The following is a 21,445-nucleotide window of genomic DNA, read 5'->3' as shown; positions in this document are numbered from 1 at the left end:
TACTTGATGTTGGATGTGGGACAGGAATTGCTACATTTCAAATGTTCAAACAATTACCTGAATATAAAAGAATTATTGGTAGTGATCTTTCATCTAGTATGATTAAGCAAGCTAATAACCTTTTGAAAACTAATATTAATGATATTAAAGAAAATGATCGGGAACTAGCCTTTCATGTTTCATCATGTTATGATTTTGAATTTCTACAAGGTGTAAAATGTGATATGATTACAGCTGTTGAATGCGCTCATTGGTTTAATTTCAATAAGTTTCAATGCTTAGTTTATGATAATTTACGAAATGATAAAAGTGTATTTGCCATTTGGGGATATGCTGATCCTATATTTCTTGATTATCCAGAATTTGACAAATTAATGGTGGAATTACCGTATGGGGAGGATCAATTGGGTCCATATTGGGAACAACCTGGAAGATCAATCCTAAGGGATTCATTGAGAGGTTTACATTTAGATGTAGATTTATTTCAAGATATTCGGGAAGAGTATTTTAATGCGGCGGATTTACGTAAAGGTAATAATATCGAGGATGATAATTGTAATTTTCCATTAACCATTTGTAAAGAAATGAGCATAGAAGAATTCAGTAGGTATACTAAAACTTTTAGTGCATATCATTCTTGGAAGCACGACGCGAAGAATGCGAAAAAGAAAGACGTATGCGATCAATTTATTGCTGAGCTACTCAAAATCCATCCTGAATTCACTTTAGGAACTAAAGTGAAAGTGGTATGGAATAGTTTTTATAAAGTCGGTAAGAAGAAACTATGAACCTAAATCATTTATATGGTTTCTCCAACATCATGTTGGAATGCGAGCGGGGAATAATCATCCAACAGCTGTCTAAGTGCTGAACGGAACAAGACTAAACTTGAAAAATAAGGAAAAAGTCTAACTAGACTAGAAGCCCAATAGGGCGTGGTTCCAGGTCGATTATATCAAAATCGATATCTCAGGACGTCAGAAAAAACATATCTAAATAAGTAAATATGGTGTCTATTATTACACAAGAGAAAACGAATATAGACACCTTTTCGCATATTCCTATAACGTTAATATAGTATGACTTATCGTTTCTCCCCCACCCCCAGAGACTTGCTGTTAATTGTTAGTCCTCTCTCAATTACCCGTATTCATATATACGGATAGCTCTTTATTCGAAATGTTTTGTTCGAGATTCAAAGGGTGCGTTGTCTGGGTGTGGGAAATAGACTTCTGACAAACAAAAAAAAAAGGGAGAAAAAAAACTTAGCGGGGAGGGTGCGACTTAGTAAGGGAGTTTGATATGATTGGTCTATCCAACGAGGGTGTCCCAAACTTTTTGCCGCCCAGCTTTTTGGAGAGCCCTTTTGCCACCTAATAGCTCCTGCACCCGAAAAAAACAGTTCAAGATGCAAAGAAAATAACAATCGAAAGGAATAATAATTGCAATAATAAGCCCAGTTCAACAGTATGCGGTTATTTATTATCAACTTTTTTTTGAGAAGAAAGGAAGGTATGTACGTACGGTATATGCAACCATGATAGACTATGCATGTGTATTAATACAGTCCGTACTGAGAGGGAATTAGTTAATTACATTCCGACAGTCCACAAAATAACTCCAGGTGTCTCAATTCACAGCTAGATTTGTAATACACTCTTGTACTTATTGTATATAACTTATTTTAATTCTCTTAGAAGTTCGGTTCTTTCGTATCGTTTTCATTCTTATCACCTTTAGACATAAACTATCATCCAGTTGATACTGAACTATACTAGAGAGACTGACCAATCTGAAAATTCCTTTAAAAAGCACCAACACTAATAATAAGAATAATAAAATAATGCCTGCTTTGCAAATAACAACTAATGAACAATTCACCCAGCTAACTGAGGCATCTTCTCCTCCAGATAATAAGTTAATAGTATTATATTTTTATACTAAATGGGCTGAGCCATGCCATTCCACAAATGAGCTGTTTGATGCATTGAATGATGAATTCCGTAATGAAAACGCCCTGTTCTTAGCCATCGATGCTGATATAAATAACGACATTATAAGCAATTTAAACGTTTCTATTGTACCCTATTTTATATTTATTCAAAATGGGAAACTCTTAGAACAATTATCTGGCGAAGATCCAAAAAAATTCGTCCAAATATTAGATCAATACCTTTGTATATCAAGCACACTATCGTTATCAAATTTATCCCTATCAAATAATAACAATAACATCTATGAATACGATTCTGATAATAGTGCTGATAGCAACAATAGTAAATATACCATAGACAGTGATTATACATCTGAAGATGATATAAAACATACGAAGCATTTCCATAACCATATGCATCACGTTGATACGCAGCATTTGATGAATGAAGATGAGTTCAACCTGAAATTATCAAAATTAGTTCAAGCTGCCCCCGTGATGCTTTTCTTGAAAGGTACTCCATCAGAACCCAAATGTGGATATTCAAGACAAATGGTGAAAATATTAAGAGCAAATAAAATAAGATTCGGATTCTTTAATGTATTAAGTGATAATAACGTTAGAATTAATATGAAGAAATTCTCAGATTGGCCAACTTTCCCACAATTATATATTAATGGTGAATTCCAAGGTGGATTAGATATCATAAAGGAAACTTTATTGGATGACCCAGATTATTTTTTTCATACTTTACAAAGTTCTCCAACTGGTGGTGGAACCATCAATCCCCAAATTCCATCATCTTTGTAACAAACAGTGTTTTAATTTTATATTTATCAATCTGCTGGAAATTTTTAAATCGATCGTACAACTATTGCAACCATTTGAAAGTTTTTATGATTTGTATAAGCTTTATAATATTGAAATCAATAAATACAATAAAAACAACATCTTTATCATTATGTTGTCTATGGGAATATATAATTTTTGATATGATTTCAAGATCTATTGATTCCTATAAATTTTCTATATCAGAATCAGATAATGATTCATCATTAATATGCTGAATGTTTGAAGTATGGTTGGTTCGAGGTGCCTTTTGTGACAACATTTCATAGAATGACTCGTCATCATCGTCATCATCAGCATCATCATCAGCAGCGTTGTTACTCCGATGAAAATCTACCTCAATATCCGTTTCGTCACTATCACTATCTTCTATTCGATCATTTAAAAGTAACTCTTCTTCTTCTTCTTTTTCTTTTTCATCAATCCTGTCAGTGTCGTCATCCCTGGTATCAACACCATCATGAGAAGCCTTCAATTCATTGTGCTCTTTCATATGTATCAATTTTTGTAGTTTGTAATCTCGCTGTCTTAACAGATAATCTAAAGATTTCCTTGTTTGCGATTCTGTATCATCTTCAGATATCAAGTAATGTTCTGTATCAATCACCTTAATGTCCCCACCAATTCTTCTCAATAAATCAATATTGTCATCAACACTCAAGGTATCCATCATATTCTTTATCATTTCAGATGAACCGTTATTTTTCAAACAGTGCATTAAAACCTTCTTTTTATAATTCCTTATTCGTCGAATAAATGGTCCGTAATATCCATATTGATAAATTATATCATTCATTTGATGGACTTCATTATATTTATATAATGAGACATTAATGAAATCTTCACTTTCTATTTTAAATTCATTCATCAATCTTCTTATCTTCCATTCTCGAGGAAAATTAGCTTTACCATGGTGATAACTCGAATCGTCATTTTTCTTCATCTTATGAAATTCAAACCGAATTTTCCTTAAAGTATATTCGAATAATTCTACGTCATTCATTGTATCACCCTCGCTTAATGAGTTAATAATTTCACTAGCTAATTTAATATCAAATTTATTCTTATTGAATGTGCCATAATTTTCTAATAATCCTAATTTAAATGTATCATTACCTACCATACCTTTCATATTCAGTATCAAATCATTTATCATTTCATTATCATCTTTATAATCTTTAGATCCATAAATAATTCTACCTATTCCATGGAAATATGATATGGAACTTTCTCTTGTACTGTCAATCAGTAATGAAGTATCATCTGTTTTCGATTTCGACCGTGCCCACATCTCTAACGACGCAATACCTGATCTAATATCACCATTACCACCGGTACCAGTAGTACTGTTTGAACTGATCAAATCTTTAATGAATCTTATCCTGTCTTTCCATTTATCATTCTTTATTAAAAGCTCTTTATTTACTTCACATAATTTCATTAAATGACTCTTCATTAATGTCCTATTTATTGAATTGAATTTTATACGCTTCAATCTAGGATGAGATAATATTTCTCTCCCCAACACAGTCTCTGCTGTAAACGTGGAATCAATATTAAAACTACTTGTTGTAAATGACGAATACGAATTATCCCTTTCAATTTCACATTCTGTAAGACATATAACTAAAGGCGGCAACTTTATGTCAGATGAGTATAACCATTCTAATAAACTTTTTTGGAAAATATACCTCGTCTCTGCATGGAAAACATTAGGTAAATCTTCAATCAATATCACAGAAAGATTATTGCCACATTTATATTTACATTGATTTAAAAATTCTCTAAACGCGTCCATCGTTTTCATCCCATTGAGTAAAAGATCATTACTGTACTCGATTATATCGTTAGTTTCAACGTCTTCCATCGGTTTTCTCGTTTTGCCCATCAATGAAATGGTTCCACTGCTATTGAGACCGTTGGTATTTCTATATTTCGGTATCAATTCTTTAGCTAATTGTTTAATAAGCGTACTTTTAGAACTACCACTAGGTCCCGTGAGTAACAAAATTCTAGGATAGCCATCAGCATCATCGTTCGAAATGTGTGAATGCAACATTGATTCGAAGACGTCTTTAACATCTTTCAATTTCTGTTTGTGAACAACTACCTCATCTAGGCTTGCAGGTTCATATTTCTTATACCAAGGAATATAATCATCCGCTTCATCCTCTTCCTTTTCAACAGTGGTGCTATCTTGACACTGTAATTCAACTTGCTTCTTCTTCCTTTTCTTCGACATTGATGAAGACGATGGAGGGCTTGGAGATAACAACCTCTTCTTGACTGGAGATGTTGACCTTGAAGTAGAACCCCATTTGTTTATCTGTGAACTTAATGAACTCAAACTGAAGTGACGTAACGGCGGCGGCGGCTGAGTATTATTATTGTTGTTTAATTGTTGTGAGCCCATATCATATCATATCATATCATATCATATTATATCATCATCTCTTTCTGATATCTTCGTTTCCTAGGATTGCAGACTACTTCTTTAACAAGATATACAGGATTATAAAGTCTTTTTGTCATCGCCTAAAACGAGATCGCAGAAAATATTCATGTTAAACATCTTCAACATATAAATAAAGGAATACACACAGACTCAAAGAAGAAGAGGAAGAAGAAACACCACTGATTGCCATTTCGTATACAAGGCGAACATCATTTTATCAAGCTTCATATTCGACTGTTCCATATTCTGTTACGAATATTCTTCGAAGAAAAATGGGCATGGAAAATGGCAGAACCACTGACGATGCCTCTGACAAGCAAAAAATTAAAGAGATTTATCGTTACGATGAAATGTCTAATAAAGTCTTAAAAGCAGACAAAAGGTTCCAAATATCTACATATGACCCCGTTAAAGATGCAGAGAAATCACACCCTAAATCATTAAGTGGGAGAATATCTTTGAAAGACATGGGTACGAATTTGACTCATGACTTACTTGATGAGGAAAAGGAGGAAGCTATGAAAAATGTTAAAAGACAACAAGAAAAAGCTACAATCATAACACAAACGAAAGTAAACAATAATAATAATCTTTTGCTAAATAGGCAGAGACAAAATGAGTCTACCCTTTTGGATCTGGATTCTGTGTCTCCTTTGAAATATTATCCTTCAACAAATGAAAATTTAGCTCATTATGATGATGTTATCCAATGGGTAATCGACTTATTGGGGAATGATATACCACATGATATTATTAGTGATACTGCAGATGTTTTGATTTGTTCTTTGAAAGAAAATGATGACGAACTAGATGGATTTATAGATAAGAAAAGAATTGAACTGCAAAATGATATTGGGTTCGATATTGAACCTTCAAAATTTATTGAATTGGTTAAGATTACTAAAAATATTACTGATTTCAACAAAGACGAAGAACGTGAGGAGGAAATAATTACTGAAAATGGAGTGAACGATCGAGATAATATCATAAACGTCTTGGCGAACGCTGACGATGACTCTGAAGGAGAAGAGGCCGACGAGGAAGACCAAAAACTCTTAGATCAGGTAATTAGTGAAGAAGAGGGCGAAGAAGAAGCAGAAGAGGAAGAAAATGGTAAAAAACAACCGATGAATAACAAGAACCTAAAAAATAAAAGTCTTCTCCCAACAGACAACGAGGATATAGTAATCATGAAAGGTGAGAGTAGTACTTTTATGAATGAAGATATACAAATATATGCAGTTGATGAATCGTTTTTAAAAAGGAAACTATGGCAAGTATTAGACACACAAGATATATCGTTAATATCAAACACACAGTCTCAAATAATTGATGAACTTATGAATACAGAATACGATACAACACCTCTGAACATTAATCTAACCAAAATCTTAGGAGAAGACCATGCATCATTTATAAACTATATTATACGTAATAGGCTTCCAATCATTTGGGGTTATAGGCTATCGCAAAGCTCTGAAGAGAATGCTACTAAACTATTTGAAGAAATGACTGCTAATGGTCTCGAAGATCTTGTCCAACAGTATAAATCTAGAAAAGCAAATGTATCAAAAAGAAGATTAGAAGATAATGTCAAAACCGGTACAAAAAAAACTAAGAAATCCATGGAAGATAATATATTAGATCTAGCTACTTTAAAGTTCGACCAAGGTTCAAAATTAATGACTGTATCAAAAGTATTGCTGCCCGAAGGCTCCTTCAAAAGAGTTAAACCACATTATGATGAGATTCATATTCCTGCCCCTTCGAAACCAACGATAGACTACGATTTGATACCAATCTCATCTCTTCCGCAATGGGCAAGAAAATCTTTTCCAGCTGGTGAGACAGATAGTTTGAATCCTATACAGTCTAAAGTATTTCCAGCAGCTTTCAAAAATGATTATAATATATTACTTTGTGCGCCTACTGGTGCAGGGAAGACTAATGTAGCCTTGTTGGCAATACTCCGTAACCTCTCCCATCATTACAACGAACAAACAGGAAAACTGAATTTAAATCATTTCAAAGTTGTTTATATTGCTCCATTAAAAGCTTTAGTTCAAGAACAAGTTAGGGAATTCCAAAGAAGGTTGGGTTATTTAGGTATCAAAGTTTCCGAATTGACGGGGGATACGAGATTAAATAGACGAGAAATATCAGAAACTCATATTCTGGTGTCAACTCCTGAGAAATGGGATATTATAACAAGAAAAGTTGAAGACACATCCTTTGTTGAAGAAGTTAGATTAATTATTATAGATGAAGTACACCTTTTACACGACGCGCGGGGACCTGTTATTGAATCAATTGTTGCTCGTACGCTATGGTCTCAGCAATTACGAGAACGCCCAAGAATAGTTGCACTTTCAGCTACATTACCAAATTATAAAGATGTTGGGAAATTTCTACGAGTTCCCGCAGATGGTCTGTTTTATTTCGATTCATCATTTAGACCTTGTCCATTATCCCAACAATTTTGTGGTATTAAAGAACAAAATGCAGTAAAGAGACTAAGTGCAATGAACCAGGCATGCTATGATAAAGTTCTTGAATCTGTCTCAGAAGGGCATCAGGTAATTGTTTTTGTCCATTCAAGGAAAGATACTGCAAGAACTGCAAAATGGCTAAAGAATCAATTTACAGAAAGTGATAACATTAATAAAATAATAAAATCGGATACTAGTTCCGTAGAAATACTAAAAAGAGAATCCGAAACCGTGCAAGACCTAAGCTTGAAGAGCATACTAACGTCAGGAATAGGGATCCATCATGCTGGTTTAACCAGGGCAGACAGATCACTTTCAGAAGATTTATTTGCAGATGGTTTGCTTCAGGTCCTAGTTTCCACGGCTACATTAGCATGGGGTGTGAATTTACCGGCACATACAGTGATAATTAAAGGTACCGAAGTATATTCTCCAGAAAAAGGTATATGGGAACAGTTATCCCCACAAGATATTCTTCAGATGCTTGGTAGAGCAGGTAGACCAAGATATGATACACACGGTGAGGGCATAATTATTACAAACCAGCAAGACGTACAATATTACTTAGCTGTTTTAAATCAACAGCTGCCAATCGAATCTCAATTTATTTCACGACTTATAGATAATTTAAATGCAGAAATTGTCTTTGGTTCAGTCAAAAATATGAATGATGCTCTAACATGGATATCGTACACCTATCTATATGTTCGAATGTTAGTATCTCCCGATCTATACAAGGTACAGAAAGCAGATGGTGATGATGATTTGAAGGAATTTAGAAGGCTTCTCTTGAACTCAGCTCTTCAAACTTTAAATAAACAGGGGCTTATTATATATGACATGGGCAATGATACTATGAAATCTACAGAACTTGGACGTATTGCTTCGTATTTTTACATCAAACATACGTCTATCGACGTTTATAATAACGAGCTCTCAGAACATAGTTCCCAATTCGACATATTTAGGATATTTGCACTTTCAGATGAATTCAAATATATATCGATTAGACAAGAGGAAAGAAGAGAGCTTAAGGAACTATTCGAAAAAGTTCCGATACCAATACGAGAAACGATCGATGAGCCTCAAGCCAAGACAAATATTCTGCTTCAATCATATATTTCGCGGTTAAGATTTGATGGGTTTGCATTAAGGGCCGATATGATTTTTATTCAACAGAACGCCGGTAGATTGTTAAGAGCAATGTACGAACTGTGTTTAAGGCAAGGCTGGTCACGTTCAACCAAGATACTTTTAAATCTCTGTAAGTCAGTTGAGAGACGACTATGGTATACAAATTCACCGCTCAGACAGTTTCCTAATTGTCCCCAAGAAGTTATTAAGAGAACAGAAAGCTCCACTCTTCCATGGAACGATTATTTAAATCTGGAGTCACCCGCGGCTGTTGGACGTGCAATAAGATCAGAGAGAAATGGTAAGCACGTATATGACTTGATCAAAAGATTCCCTAAAGTATCCGCTAAATGTTCAATTCAGCCCTTAACACCAAGCCTTCTCCGCATTGATCTAGAAATAATACCTGATTGGGTATGGGATAAGAATTTACACGGAAATAGTGAGCCCTTTTTAGTCATGGTGGAAGATATTGATGGTAACGGTATATTATATTATGAAAGTGTTTTCATAACACCAGACTTGATTTCCCAGGAATACGTCGTTGATTTTTCAATTCAACTGACACCAGCTCAACAAAAAAGACTTCCTCCAAATTTCTTCGTAAACGTCATCTCAGAGAAATGGCTCCATTGCCATTACCAAATTGCCGCTATACTAGATGATGTCAGACTTCCAAAGAAATTCCCAGCGCCTACAGAGCTTGTTAATACAGAGCTCATACCTGTTTCCGATTTAGAAAATGAAGGTTTCAACGAAGTCTTCGATTTTACCAATTTTAATAGGATCCAAAGTTCGATGTTCAATGGTGTATATAACTCAAATGATAATATTTTAATATGCACAGCAGAAGAAACGAATAGAATAATATCAGTTGAACTGGCAATCTTAAATCATTGGAGGCAGAATAAGGGAAGAGCACTTTTCATTTGCCCATCACAAGAAAAAATTGATTATCTTCTTGATAAATGGCAAAAGAAGTTATCAAACATTGCGGGTGGTAAGAACATAAACAAGCTAGATGTTGACCTCACATTAAATCTACGTATCATAGCTAGGAACCACTTAATTTTAACTACACCGGAACAATTTAATCTTGTTTCACGGCGTTGGAGGCAAAGGAAGAATATACAGAAGATTGAGCTTTTTATTTGTGATGGCATAGATCAGATTGGGAATGGGATCCCTGGAGCACTTTACGAATCAGCTATATCACGTATCTTATTTATGTCTACCCAATTGGAAAAAGAAGTAAGGATTATTGCCACTTCAACGCCTCTTGCCAATGCTAGGGATTTGGCCGAATGGATAGATGTAAAAAAAGAAGGTATATTCAATTATTCTCCTGAAGTAAGAGTTGATCCTGTAGAAATACATATCCAATCCTTTGATGGCACTTCCCGACAGTCATACACACCATCGATGCTCAAAACTGTATTTGATATAGCGCTTAAGACCTTTTCAGCTCATTATACTTCATTGGTTTTTGTTGCTGGGTTAGAGGAATGCAAATCGGTTTGTTCCCAGCTACTAACATGGAGCCAGCTTACTGAATGGGACTTATTAAATACAAATGTTGAGCAAATTGATTCTTATTTGAGCAAAGTCCATGATTCATGGATAAAACGTTCGTTGATGCACGGTATAGGAGTAATGTATAAAGGCATGCAACCAAAAGATAGAAAAGTAGTACAGAAATTATATGACTATGGTGCTTTATCATTTTTGTTGGTATCGAAAGAATGCCATCTTTGTTGCCCTAAATCAAACCAGGTTTTTATCTTAGGAACTTCATATTTCGATGGTCATGCTCACCGCTACATTAATTACACGTTATATGAAATTCTAGGAATGGTAAGCTCTGTTGGAAAGCGAGCTTTGGTAGATAGTGGAAAAGCTATAATCCTTACAGATTCAAATAGAAAAAATTACTATAGAAAATTTCTGGTGGAGCCATTACCGGTAGAGAGTTTTATTTACTATCATCTTCATGACATCCTTCTTAGTGAAATCGGTAACAACATAATACAAGATAAACAACATTGTATAGATTGGATGACGTATTCCTATTTTTACAGAAGAATTCATGCAAACCCTAGCTTTTACGGTGTTAAAGATATTTCGTCATTTGGGATTTCAGCGTATTTGACTGAATTAATTGAAAATGTTATGAAAGATTTAGTAGAAAGTTCTATGATTGATATATCAGAAGATAGAAATAAATTAAAGGCGTCGGAAGATGAAACTGATGAAGTTATTTCTCCTTTGAATGGTTGTTTAATTAGTTCACATAACGATGTTTACTTTGTTACGATGGATACATTTATTAAGAAACTATCAAAAACTTCGACACTTCAAGATATCCTTGAAACTCTTTCGAGTGCGACAGAATTCGAACAGATTCGTATTAGAAAGAACGACTACAGTAATTTGGTCAGATTAAGCAAGAAGCTACCTCTAACATTTTCTCTTGATGCTACCATGAATATCACAAGCTTTAAAGTTTTTACACTGTTACAGGCACATTTCTCTAGGATACCGCTTGAACCCGAGTTCAAAGAGGATTTACGGTATATTCTAACCAAATCTCTTCAACTTGTTAATAGCATAATCGATATTCTTTCTGGTGAAGGTTGTCTCAACGCCACTACAGCCATGGATATATCCCAGATGATCGTTCAAGCTATTTGGGATGTTGACAATCCTTTAAGGCAAATCCCATTCTTTGATGACAATATCTTGGCCAAATGTGCCGAAAAGAAAGTCGAGACTGTGTATGACATCATGTCCCTAGAAGATGATGAAAGAATGGAGATTATGATGATGGAAAATAAGAAGCTTGTTAGAGTGGCGAACTTTGTTAATAGCTATCCTAATGTAGCGTTACTTTATTCACCTCTGAACAACTCGAAAATTGCTATTGAGCAACTGATAAGCATTACGGTAAAATTAACTAGAGATGACGAACCAGAGTCCCTAGAGGTCATTACAGAGCAATATCCATTCAAGAAATTAGAAAATTGGTGGCTTGTTATAGGTGAAGTTTCCAAAAGAGAACTGTATGCCATCAAGAAAGTCTCCCTAAGTAAAGAGAGTCAAGAATATGATCTCGAATTCTCCTTGTCGAGTTCTGGGAACCATGAATTAACTATATGGTGTGTTTGCGATTCTTACCTCGATGCAGATAAGGAAGTTTCTTTTAAGCTTGAAGTCATTGAATGAAAGGTAATAGGGTCGTAGGACCGGCGGTCTCGTATTTAAATTGACAATCTACGTAAAACCGAGCGTCAGGATTCGCACCAGCTATTGATAGTTTTATCTTTATATAATATATAGACAGTAGCATATATTACATATTTATGCAAATGCATTTTAGTACTTAATGTTACTCCATCTCGATATCTTCGTCCTCTTCTCCTAAGACTTCTATGGGTTGGCTTTTCTTTTTCTTTTCGTTTTGGTGTTTCGTCAAATCCTCAAAACTCCATACCGAAACACCTTCTTGATCTTTAGGATCTGTCGGTTGAGCCATGGTTCTTAGAAACTGTTTAGCGTTCGAGATTGCCATATCAGTAGAAAGATTCAAATCCGCATCTGATAGGCCCTGCGCAATCCATTTTGGCAACTGTGTTCTCTTTCTCGAAAACCTACGATCTGCTAGCACCATAACACCGTAATCATCTTTACCTCTTAAAACTCTACCAAGACACTGAGCTGCATGTCTCATTGCATCGAATGATAAGAAATCGTTTTCTCTAATTTGGTAATTCTCTCTTAAGAATTCTAGACGCGCTTTTAATATACGAGATTCTGTATATTGGAATGGGATACCAATCATCAGGACAGTTCTACCGTATTGATGATCAAAATCGATACCTTCCGAGACTTTCCCTCTTGCAACTGACAATAATATAGCACCTCTCCCATTCGAGCATGCCTTTCTATATGTCTCCAATGCTAGAGAAGTTTCTTGAGCATCTGGTGTTTCGACAAGAATCAACTTATGCTTCCAAACTTCATCTAATATACCCATCGTTTGCCACATTGAGACAATACTTTCCATATATAAATACGATGGGAAGAACACTACCATTCCATCAGGAGTAATCTTTGCAAACTCCACCAACATTGACCCATAGTTACGGACAATACTTGGATCATTACGAATCTCAAACCGAGATGATATAGCGACTTGATCAGATCCTTTAGTTACAATCATTGGTAAGAAAGATTTTTTAGCTAATGTCATGGAATATGATTTTTGAAGTACGGTTTCAAAATTCAACATTCTTGGATACATATCCAACGGGGAAATGGTACCTGATGTAATAATAACAGAGGAAAACTTTTCGAATACAGGTTTTATTGCTATAGATGCATCAAGGCATGTGAATCTCATGATTGGATTAGGGACTGCTGCATTTTCAATTTCGTATGGTTCAATAATTAGTAAAAATCCATCTTCATAAGTAGAGATAAGTGTTGCAAAAGTAGCGATGTCCTTCAAGGAGTTGAAATCTTCAACATCATTAACTTCCAATGTTCTTACAAGTAAAGAGAGACGTTCCGAACAAAACCTTAATGGTTTTCTATCGATGAACGTCAACTGTTTCAAATGTTGTAAGAAAGATTTAGGAGTTTCTGAGATGACATGTAAAACTTTCATTCTTGTCTTCAAATATTCGATTAACCTCTTCAAGAATGATACGAAATGTTCTGCTCTTCTTATATTCCCCGGTATAGCCTCCTTTAAAAGATCTTTAGATAATACAGGCGTTTCCACGAAGGGTTCCTCTTGTTCTGGTACAATATCAGAGGAATGAAGGCCTTCGACCAACTTATCATATTCGTCTTGTAACCTTTGAGAATCTATTTTCCGTACATCATCGATTTTCTCTTCTAACGCATGTGCACCCTTTGTAGCTCTTCTTAGCACATCATTGGTTAAATCCAAAGATAGAGACTCGATACAAACATTGTCAATATTGTGCGCTTCATCAAAAATAACTATACTGTCTTTTGATACTTCATTAGAAACTCTTTCTGCGATTTTTGGATCAAGTAAATAATGGTATGAATAAATCATTATATTACACATTGAGATCATACGACGAACAACAAAATATGGACAGATTGTTCTCTCTTCACAATATTTAATCAATTTCTCGAAGGAAAAGACACCATTTGGTAAGTATTCATCTACTTCCATTTTATATAGATTTTCATGATATTCACATAATTCAGCATCCGCATTTGGATCTTGTTCTAATTTCCTTTTTGCTATCCCATTTGTCATCCTTCGACATTTTTCATCGACAACAGAACCTTTTCTTTCCTTACTCACTACTGGATGCAAACATAAATTCTTTCTTGACGTTAAGCCAAGGCCACGGAATGTTTCCACATGACCCAATTCTTTAGCTCTATAAGCCATTAAATTTTCCAATTCCACCAATGCCTTTTCAATTTCTGACATAGTACGCGAACAATAGATAATTTTACGATGTTCAGGATAATGCATCTGATATGATATTGTCAAAGATAACAAAGAGACAGTTTTACCTGTCCCAGATGGCATTTCCAAGATACTATTCCCGCCTGCATCAAGTGTTTTCTTTAGATCACACATATAATGGTATTGTTCAGGATAGATCTTTGGGTAAGGGAAGAGTACCGGCAAATCATCGATGTAAAACTTCATGCTTCTTTTCGTTAAGTACCTGTCAATTAGTTCCACTCTTTCTATCAGGAGGAATCCTATGTTTTTGCTCTTGTCTTTTTTTAAGGAATCGTTTTTCAAGTATTTTATTGTATAGATTCTATATAGTGTATTTAAAAATATTCAATGCTAGACTACGTAGGAATCTCGAAGCGCGCCAGAAAATGAAGCTTGTTGCCCTATTATATACTGTAATAGATATCATTACTAAACTACAAAACAGAAGGTTAGGTAGGAGTGTAGAGTTTGCTCCCTTTTTTATACATGACTAGCGAATATATAATTTGTACGATATTATTTGAAACTATCCATATACGTGACCATAAAAAACGATGGTTTTAGTCTCGACCATGTGATATAGTTTTGAATTGATGAATTGAAGAACAAATTTCGGAATTAATGAGTATTTTGAAGGATTACAATTTACATATCCCTTCGATATTACGAACTTGTTTCTAATTTCAGCCCGAATTTGGAATTCAATAAGCTAACAAGCTTTGGGAATATAATATCGGAGGTTTCTCCTGATAAAGTACTCAGAACGCCTTGTTTGTCATAATATTCTTTTAGTGGGTCTGCCGTTTCATGATAGGTTTTGATTCTTTCTTTGAATGCAGCCAATGTATCATCTACCCTTTTCACTAGACGCTCCCCTGTAACATCATCCCTGCCTGGAACTTTTGGGGGATTATATTTCAAGTTATAAACTCTTCCACTTGATGGATGGATGTATCTTTCTTCGATACGTCCAAGAATAATACTATCAGGGACATTTAGTTCAACGACAAGGTCCAACATGGTTTGATTTTGAAGCAACGTCCGATCCAAGTGTTCAGCTTGTATAATTGTCCTTGGAAAACCATCGAGAATCCATTTAGAATTACTGTTATTAGAGTTCGGACTGAGTGGGTTGAATAAACGATTCGTTAACAGTTTCGTAATCAAATCATCCGGGATTAATTTTCCTTCGTGAATGTATTTGGATGCTATTTGACCAAGTTTAGTGTTGGCATTGATTTGTTGACGTAAAAGTTCACCCGATGATATATGATCAAATTGTGGTATCAAATTCATTAACTTTTTCGTTTGAGTGCCCTTCCCTGATCCTGGAGGACCTAATAACACCAGTCTTATTGGAGTCGCTATTGACGCCACTTTATCCCTCATTGTACTATATTTGTGTTATTTTCTCGTACCAATTAATCCTATTTAATCCTTACTTCTCCTATTAAAGTACGGTGATACCGGTACTCTCTTTTATTTCTGATGATAACCTAATTAAATTGCGACTTACTGGTCTTTGAGTCATAGTCTTGTCTATGTAGCCAACATAAAATCGACCACTCTACCAATAGAACGGGTGCGGTGCCGGTGCTAATTGCTTGGCGGCTAATGATATTAAATTTTAGTTTGCTCCCCCCCCCCCCGGACGTTTTATGAACAGGAACAAGAAAGAGTTTCGAATAACAATGCATTTAATATCAGCCATATTATGCCCAGGTTTGTGTGCTGATGTCACTAGAGAGCACTACTCTTGCCAGTTGTGGGTTTTTAGACGCAACCATTTTTTGGTATAGTCGACTACAATTATCTTGAAAAATGCAATTAATGGGGCCTTATTATTAATGTCAAAGTGTATGCCTTACCTGCCTAACTAAATTTATAACTAAACTAAACTAAACTAATTTAAACTAAACTAAATAGAATATGGAACAAAATAAATTTAAACCTGTAGAAAAACAGAAACCCCCCCCCACTGTTTTCTTTGCATGATACGTTGCCGATATCTCGTTATCTATAAATATTTCGAAAGAGCCTTTTGCAACGTGAAAACAATTCAATCTTAAGATTACTCATTGAGTAATCTTTATCATTTCCTCTCACATGCCCATTGTTTTAAAGGATAATAATAAAATATAATAATAATATAATACCATTCATTGGTCAACATTCCTTTACTCGCGTTTAATATCGGGCTCGATATTAGAGCTAGATATATCTTTACCTTCATTATTCACATCCGTCTTTGACGGAGCTTTATTTTTATCATCATCATCATCATCATTATTATTATTATTACTTTTATTACTATTATTATCAGTGCTGCTGTTGATAGCGGTCGCAGCCTCACTTACAGATGCCACAGCCCTATCTGTTCCCAAGACATCACCATTAGTGTTATTATTGTCTGCCGGATTACTGTTTTGCTGTTGTAATTGAATTTGAATGCGCATTTGAGATTCTGTGGAATTAGAATATGCATCAGGAACGCAAGGTATCTTCTTATTTAAATGTTGTAGTACATGATCTCTTCTTTTAAATTTCTTACCACATTTTGGACATGAGTGAGGTTTTTCACCTGAATGCACCGATTTCTTATGCCTCGTTAAGTGATGACCGGAAGTAAATTGCCTCTTACATTCTAAACAAACATAAATTTTACCATTTTCTGACATTATAATTTCGTCTTCGGTAAATTTAGGAGGTTGTTGTGATTGTCCGGTTTGTTCCTCCGTTTGAGAAGAAGGTGAAGGGGAGATAGTAGATTCCCGTTCACCTTTTTTCCTTTGTGATGATGTCAATGTTGTCATCCTTGAGGTATTGTTATTACTTTTTTGCCTCTTAGTCGCTGGTTGATTCAATGACGTCAAATCTGATGTACTTCTACCATTATTATAACCATTTTTAGGTTTAGCTTTCCCCTTCGGTATAGCGCGCTTGTTATGCTTATTGTTTTTATGTTCTATTTCACTTAATGATGATGTTTGACCTTTACCTAGATAGGACAAAATATTATTATTAGTACTATTATCATCATCAATATTTAATGGTGACTTAAAATCGTTATCTGTGTTTGCATTAGCTTGCAAAGTTGGGTTAGGTAGTAATGGACTTTTTGAAGTCTCCCTGGAAATGTTTAATGTTACAATATTAGGTGATTTCATTCTTTTCATGAATGCGATATTTGCTCTTGGTGACATTGGAGGAGGACCATTCATTTGTTGTTGTTGTTGTCGTTGCTGGAAAGAGTTCCCCATGTGTGATTGGAATGATAATGGGATTGGGTTAGAATTATTAATATTATTATTATTATTATTACTCAAAAAGGTGTGAGTGGTATTATAATTATTATATCCATTCAAATTGGAAAATGTATTATTGTTACTGTTGATCGTGTTAGTATTGTTATTAAAGGTAGGTGGAGGGAATATTGAATTATGATAAGAATATAGTGAACTGCTAGGGCTAATATTTTTATTGTCAGTGTTAAGTATATTTGAATGACCTATGTTAGTGTTCCCATTTTTTGTGTCTGAATATGAAGGGATAGGAGAGAGAATGGAAGCTATGAGAGTATTGGTATTATGACTGCCGTTATTGTCGTTAGTATTGTTGTTGTTGTTGTTGTTGCTGATACTGTTACCATTATTTATTGACACATTGGCGGGGTCCATTGTCTGTAAAGTTAATCTTGGTGATGAAGTCCTACTATTTGCCATATTAGCTAAACTTAATGCGATCATATTATCTTCATTTTCATCAAATAAATTATTTGTATTTGGTGTATTGAGAGGCGGTAACGATATTGGAGGTAAGTTGGTACTCTGAGTATTTATGGTGTTATTACTACTTAATGTTTGATTATATTGTGGCTGAGATTGTGGTGGGAATGCAGAAGATGACGAGGATGACGGGGCCGTATCCGTCTGCTGTTGTTTTTGCAGCAGCTGTTGCTGTTGCTGTTGTCGCAGAACCTTTTTCCTGAATTTTAAAGCCGGATCTTCCAATGTAGGTTCTACAATATTTGAAAGATCCATCATTTTTGATAAAAATGGAGATGATATTCTGCTACTTCCCGGTCTCAAGGGATTATAGTATTGACCTAAGTTAGGACTTGTTGATCGGAGTGAAGAGTGCTGAGAATCTTGCATGATATTGTTATTATTTCTTACTGAATTATTATTATTAATAGTGATAACATTCATTGGATCATTAATATTCATATCAATACTATTAATATCTTGCTTCTGGATATTTTGTAGTTCTTGTGAACTATGATTTAATAATTCCGTAAAACTTCTTGTTCTTGTATCATTTGATTGATAAACTTGATTTGTATTGCTGGAATGGGTATCAGTATTAGTATTTGTTGCGGTACTATTAATAGTTATCGGAGTGGCAGATTTTTTATAACTATACCAATTTGAAGCTAACTTATCAACGTCAATTTCCACAGAATCATTAACGCAAAGACATTTTTTCGAATGAGATCCAATCTCTAGCCAATCTTCCAATGCAAAATTTACTGATTCTGCCAAGTTGTAACCGTAATTAAATCCTGAATGATATCCATATGGGAAAGTGATCATAAATTCATGTTGGTAATGAACAATCTTATTTACTTTAATACCATTATTTGTTAATATTTTCGGTGAAGCCATGAATACTTTATGTCTTAAAAATTCAGAACAACTTTTAGATTCGTCTGGGAATTGTTCTTTCATAAATTTATAAAACTTTGTATTATCTTCTTGTGGTATTGAATACCATTGCTTTGGGGCGCCAAAATGTATATAATTTATTGAATAAAGATCTTGATCTTCTAGATGCCATGGGAATGAAGCTTTCCAAAGTCCTGCGTATAAGAATGAATCGTTGACACCTGGTATATCCTTATCCAAGTAATCTAAAAGGTTTGGTAATTTAGAGACGTTCCAAATGTTTAAATTCTCAGGGAATAAGGAACCAAGAGTATCAGCGCCATATAATGTTGGGGTAAAATTTAATGTTTTCCAATAATAATTTTCTAAGAATTTCAATCTTTCCTTATCATTAAATTGATCTAAATTATCTTCATTATAATTATCATTCTGTATAAATTTCTTAAAATCGTCTAATTTAAAATTGGCGATAGCATGAGGAGTAGTGGAAGTATCAACTTGCTCTCGATTTTCTTTTTCCTTTTCCTTGTGTTTCTTTTCTTCATCTTCCTTTTTAACGTTTGAAGAAGAAGAAAAAGTGGAGGCAGAGGAGATGGAGGATAAATATGAATGTGAATGATGAGGATAATCAGGTAATTTATAATTTTTAGATAAACTTTTCCATTGAATCATATTATAAGTCTTTTTCTTTTCATAATTTTGAGCCAAAAAGATACCATGATTGCCGCTAATTTCTTGTTGAATAGGAGACTTGATCTTAATGTTTGCAAGCAAAGATGGATCAGGTGGGTTTGAACTATTTATTTGTCCCTTTAGCCATTCATTTGGAGGTATTATTTTTATTATACCTGATTGCATACCATAACTTTTTATTGAATCCACGTATTTATAGAAGTCTTTAAATTCTTCGAAAGACGGTTTAAAGACGGGGACCCCATCTTCCACCTCAGCCGGCACATATGAAGGAAGGATGGTATCCAGCATTTTATCTTTGGTTTTTGTTTTCGTTTTTATTCCTATATTGTCCTTGTGAATGGACGATGTTCTCCGAGATGCTAAAATTTAGCAGATATGGGATGTTATGATATGTAATATAGTATGGTATAAGACAGTTAATAGCGTCTTTTTTAATGGACCAGTGAATATATTAATGAAGGCCGGTGGCAAAAGCGCTGAACTGAAAATAGTAAATACTAGATAGTCTATGTATGTATATCCCTTTTTTTTATTTTTTTGGTTTCCACGTTTGCTCTCTATATTGTTTCTTGTTTTCCGTTTTCCCACTTTAAAAGGGTAAAAAATTGAAGGAAGCAGAAAGTATCCTTAAAATTTTCATACAATTAAAAAAATTTAAGGAAAAAAAAATTTTAGACAGAAAAAACAGAACGAAAAAAAAAGACAATCAAAAAGGACGCAGTAGAAAACACAGTCCGGCGTATGTACGTAGACAGTGTTTGCTTCAGATATTAAAATTTAGTACGTACTTTATAAGTTAACGTTATTTGAAGACGGCAAAGAATAAGGGTACGTAGTTTTGTGTTATTTTATTTTATTTTATTTTTTCAGTTCTTTCCTTCGATGACAGAATATGGGAGTAGAACAAGCAATGTTTGATCTACTTCTTTTGCTAGAGGCTTCACAAAACTAATATATATAATATTAAAAAATGTATGTAATAACTTCATGTCGTCTTCCCTTTCCCTGGTTTACATAAAGTACGTGGGAGTAGTTCGTTGCTGTCCGTCCAACTTGAAGAGGCTTGTGACGGGATGAGATGAGATGAGCTGAGATGAGATTTTTGCTTTTGCTTTTGCTTTTGGTTTGGAGTATGGAGATGAAGGTAATGACGCTTCTCCCCTAGAAGAAATTTTTCCTTTTCCTTTTTTCTTCCCCTTCTCCTTCCCCGTCCGGGCTGTTCTGGGTGTTTTTGGGCGACACACTCAAAAAGAGATTTTGTTGTACGGCGAATACGTAGGGGAAACCCCGAGCCCGTAAGTGACATGGGTACCCACCTCTCTGTTCGATCTATTTTCCTCTTTAGGAAATTCGAAGGTTCTAAGGAAGAAGGTATCCAAAATATCTTTTAGGGGATTCTACGGAACATGTATCAGCATGGAATTCCGCCGTGGTGTCTGGCTGAACTGCCGTCCCCGCGCCGCCCGTCCGTTCCCCTAACGATAGATTCGTAGCCCGAATACATTAAGTAGGTCTCCTACCAAAAAACATTCCGTTACGTTAGGGTAACACTTTGTAACAAAGCCATTTGCCTGGATTAGGCTTACCCGTCTGGCTTAGGTCTCAACAGCTACAAAATGTTTCAATGCCCTTTTACACCAAAATTATTAGTACTGCGTTGTTAGTCTGTAATAATATACAATTTTTTTTTCAGTTTTAAACTCTAGATGGTCCATCGAAACCATCAAT

General features: G+C 34.7%; 7 protein-coding genes across 7 annotated transcripts in view; 3 read left to right on the top strand and 4 right to left on the bottom strand.

Moving 5' to 3' along the window:
• TMT1 (trans-aconitate 3-methyltransferase) overlaps window positions 1–788 on the top strand; it is a gene marked incomplete at both ends in the record, with an annotated part of 981 nt that extends 193 nt beyond the window's left edge. The window contains one exon of the mRNA XM_003668461.1: window positions 1–788. This exon is cut by the window's left edge and continues 193 nt beyond it. Within this exon, the coding sequence (XP_003668509.1) occupies window positions 1–788 (788 nt within the window).
• Window positions 789–1,843: 1,055 nt separating this feature from the next.
• On the top strand, window positions 1,844–2,743 carry GRX4 (monothiol glutaredoxin GRX4; the record flags this gene model as incomplete). Its single annotated transcript, XM_003668460.1, has 1 exon — window positions 1,844–2,743. One exon carries the CDS (start codon window positions 1,844–1,846, stop codon window positions 2,741–2,743), a length of 900 nt encoding a protein of 299 aa, XP_003668508.1.
• Window positions 2,744–2,948: 205 nt separating this feature from the next.
• Window positions 2,949–5,195, bottom strand: RAD24 (Rad24p; the record flags this gene model as incomplete). Its single annotated transcript, XM_003668459.1, has 1 exon — window positions 2,949–5,195. The coding sequence occupies one exon, from the start codon at window positions 5,193–5,195 to the stop codon at window positions 2,949–2,951; it is 2,247 nt and encodes a 748-aa protein (XP_003668507.1).
• A 314-nt stretch (window positions 5,196–5,509) lies between these two features.
• BRR2 (ATP-dependent RNA helicase BRR2) lies at window positions 5,510–12,082 on the top strand (the record flags this gene model as incomplete). The annotated part of the gene is made up of 1 exon (XM_003668458.1): window positions 5,510–12,082. The coding sequence occupies one exon, from the start codon at window positions 5,510–5,512 to the stop codon at window positions 12,080–12,082; it is 6,573 nt and encodes a 2,190-aa protein (XP_003668506.1).
• Window positions 12,083–12,245: 163 nt separating this feature from the next.
• RAD3 (TFIIH/NER complex ATP-dependent 5'-3' DNA helicase subunit RAD3) lies at window positions 12,246–14,561 on the bottom strand (the record flags this gene model as incomplete). The annotated part of the gene is made up of 1 exon (XM_003668457.1): window positions 12,246–14,561. One exon carries the CDS (start codon window positions 14,559–14,561, stop codon window positions 12,246–12,248), a length of 2,316 nt encoding a protein of 771 aa, XP_003668505.1.
• A 459-nt stretch (window positions 14,562–15,020) lies between these two features.
• Window positions 15,021–15,746, bottom strand: ADK2 (adenylate kinase ADK2; the record flags this gene model as incomplete). The annotated part of the gene is made up of 1 exon (XM_003668456.1): window positions 15,021–15,746. The coding sequence occupies one exon, from the start codon at window positions 15,744–15,746 to the stop codon at window positions 15,021–15,023; it is 726 nt and encodes a 241-aa protein (XP_003668504.1).
• A 788-nt stretch (window positions 15,747–16,534) lies between these two features.
• On the bottom strand, window positions 16,535–20,005 carry RPH1 (Rph1p; the record flags this gene model as incomplete). Its single annotated transcript, XM_003668455.1, has 1 exon — window positions 16,535–20,005. The coding sequence occupies one exon, from the start codon at window positions 20,003–20,005 to the stop codon at window positions 16,535–16,537; it is 3,471 nt and encodes a 1,156-aa protein (XP_003668503.1).
• Window positions 20,006–21,445: the final 1,440 nt, after the last annotated feature.

Source organism: Naumovozyma dairenensis, chromosome 2 (assembly GCF_000227115.2).
Source record: "Naumovozyma dairenensis CBS 421 chromosome 2, complete genome".
Classification (NCBI taxonomy): Eukaryota; Fungi; Ascomycota; class Saccharomycetes; order Saccharomycetales; family Saccharomycetaceae; genus Naumovozyma; species Naumovozyma dairenensis.
The sequence above is the reverse complement of the archived record's forward strand: the minus strand, read 5'-3'. Positions and strand labels throughout refer to the sequence as shown.